This window comes from Piliocolobus tephrosceles, chromosome 13, assembly GCF_002776525.5.
Source record: "Piliocolobus tephrosceles isolate RC106 chromosome 13, ASM277652v3, whole genome shotgun sequence".
NCBI classification, from domain to species: domain Eukaryota; kingdom Metazoa; phylum Chordata; class Mammalia; order Primates; family Cercopithecidae; genus Piliocolobus; species Piliocolobus tephrosceles.
The window spans coordinates 113655063-113656779 of record NC_045446.1 but is presented as its reverse complement, the minus strand read 5'-3'; the positions used below and the strand labels follow the sequence as shown (position 1 = coordinate 113656779).

The 1717-nt window shown below is 48.5% G+C and overlaps 1 protein-coding gene across 1 annotated transcript; it reads left to right on the top strand.

The window, feature by feature from the left end:
- Positions 1 to 339: 339 nt before the first annotated feature.
- Positions 340 to 1361, top strand: LOC111540016 (olfactory receptor 8B8). The gene has a single exon (XM_023208076.1). The coding sequence runs from the start codon at positions 402 to 404 to the stop codon at positions 1341 to 1343; it is 942 nt and encodes a 313-aa protein (XP_023063844.1). The 5' UTR covers positions 340 to 401; the 3' UTR covers positions 1344 to 1361.
- Positions 1362 to 1717: the final 356 nt, after the last annotated feature.

The following is a 1717-nucleotide window of genomic DNA, read 5'->3' as shown; positions in this document are numbered from 1 at the left end:
TGTCAGGTACTAAAGTCCTGGGAAAGACCGCCCCACCCTTCTGCTCTGACCCGGATGACCCTAACCCTAAGTCTCCAGGCACAGGTGGACTGGGTCCGGCCTCTGAGAGGACTCTTCCTGGAGACTGGTCCCAGTGTCTGTAAACTTAAGTAGAAACTGGAGTTGAAACGACGCAACAAAGGGATCAAAGTAAAGACGGGAGGCCTTCCCGGCAGCACCTACCCTGGCCATGGAGGCGGGGCGTACTCCGGAGGGAGCCGCAGCAAAGCGCCCTCTGCTGAAGTTCAAAATCTGTGTGCCTCCTATTCTCAAGAAGGAAAGAAGGGTGACTGCGAGGGCAGCAGTGGTCTCTCTCTCTCCCTCTAAATAACTTTTTCCCTTGTCCCCACAGAATGCCGTAAATGAAAATGGCTGCCGAGAATTCCTCCTTCCTGGCAGAGTTTATCCTCGCAGGCTTAACCGACCAACCCGGAGTCCAGATCCCCCTCTTCTTCCTGTTTCTAGGCTTCTATGTGGTCACTGTGGTGGGGAACCTGGGCTTGATAACACTGACAGGGCTCAACTCTCACTTGCACACCCCTATGTACTTCTTCCTCTATAACTTGTCCTTCATAGATTTCTGCTATTCCAGTGTTATCACTCCCAAAATGCTGATGAGTTTTGTCTCGAAGAAGAAGGGCATCTCCTACGCTGGGTGTATGACTCAGCTCTTCTTCTTTCTTTTCTTTGTTGTCTCTGAGTCCTTCATCCTGTCAGCAATGGCGTATGACCGCCACGTGGCCATCTGTAACCCACTGTTGTACATGGTCACCATGTCTCCCCAGGTGTGTTTGCTCCTTTTGCTGGGTGTCTATGGGATGGGGTTTGCTGGGGCCATGGCCCACACAGCGTGCATGATGGGTGTGACCTTCTGTGCCAATAACCTTGTCAACCACTACATGTGTGACATCCTTCCCCTTCTTGAGCGCGCTTGCACCAGCACCTATGTGAATGAGCTGGTAGTGTTTGTTGTTGTGGGCATCGATATTGGTGTGCCCACAGTCACCATCTTCATTTCCTATGCTCTCATTCTCTCCAGCATCCTCCACATTCGTTCCACGGAGGGCAGGTCCAAAGCCTTCAGCACCTGCAGCTCCCACATAATTGCAGTTTCTCTGTTCTTTGGGTCAGGAGCATTCATGTATCTCAAACCCTCTTCTATTTTACCTATGAACCAGGGCAAGGTGTCTTCCCTGTTCTATACCACTGTGGTGCCCATGCTCAACCCATTAATTTATAGCCTGAGGAATAAGGACGTCAAAGTTGCTCTAAAGAAAATCTTGAACAAAAATGCATTCTCCTGAGAAAAGGGCAATGCGCAGGAAAGAAACACTGTTTCTCCCATAAGTGATTTGGATTCCATTGGTTACATGGAAAAAATAGAATTTTTCCTCAAACAGGTTCATCATCCCCATTTTAAGGGTTCTTTAATTTAGAAATATTCTTAAGAGCATTGAATACTCACATAGCAAGTCTTGAAGATCATTTCACTCAGTTGCCCGCTATTTCTGAGGATAGACTCAGGCTTAGGTACCTTCCCCAAGGTCGCTCAGCTGCTCAGCAGTGGAACTGTGACTAAAATCCAAGCTCTTTATTTCCAGTACTGGCTGCTTTTCATTATGGCTCACTTTCTTCCTCCCTCAGCCTCTGGAAGATTTCATTTCAAATGTGAGCTGGC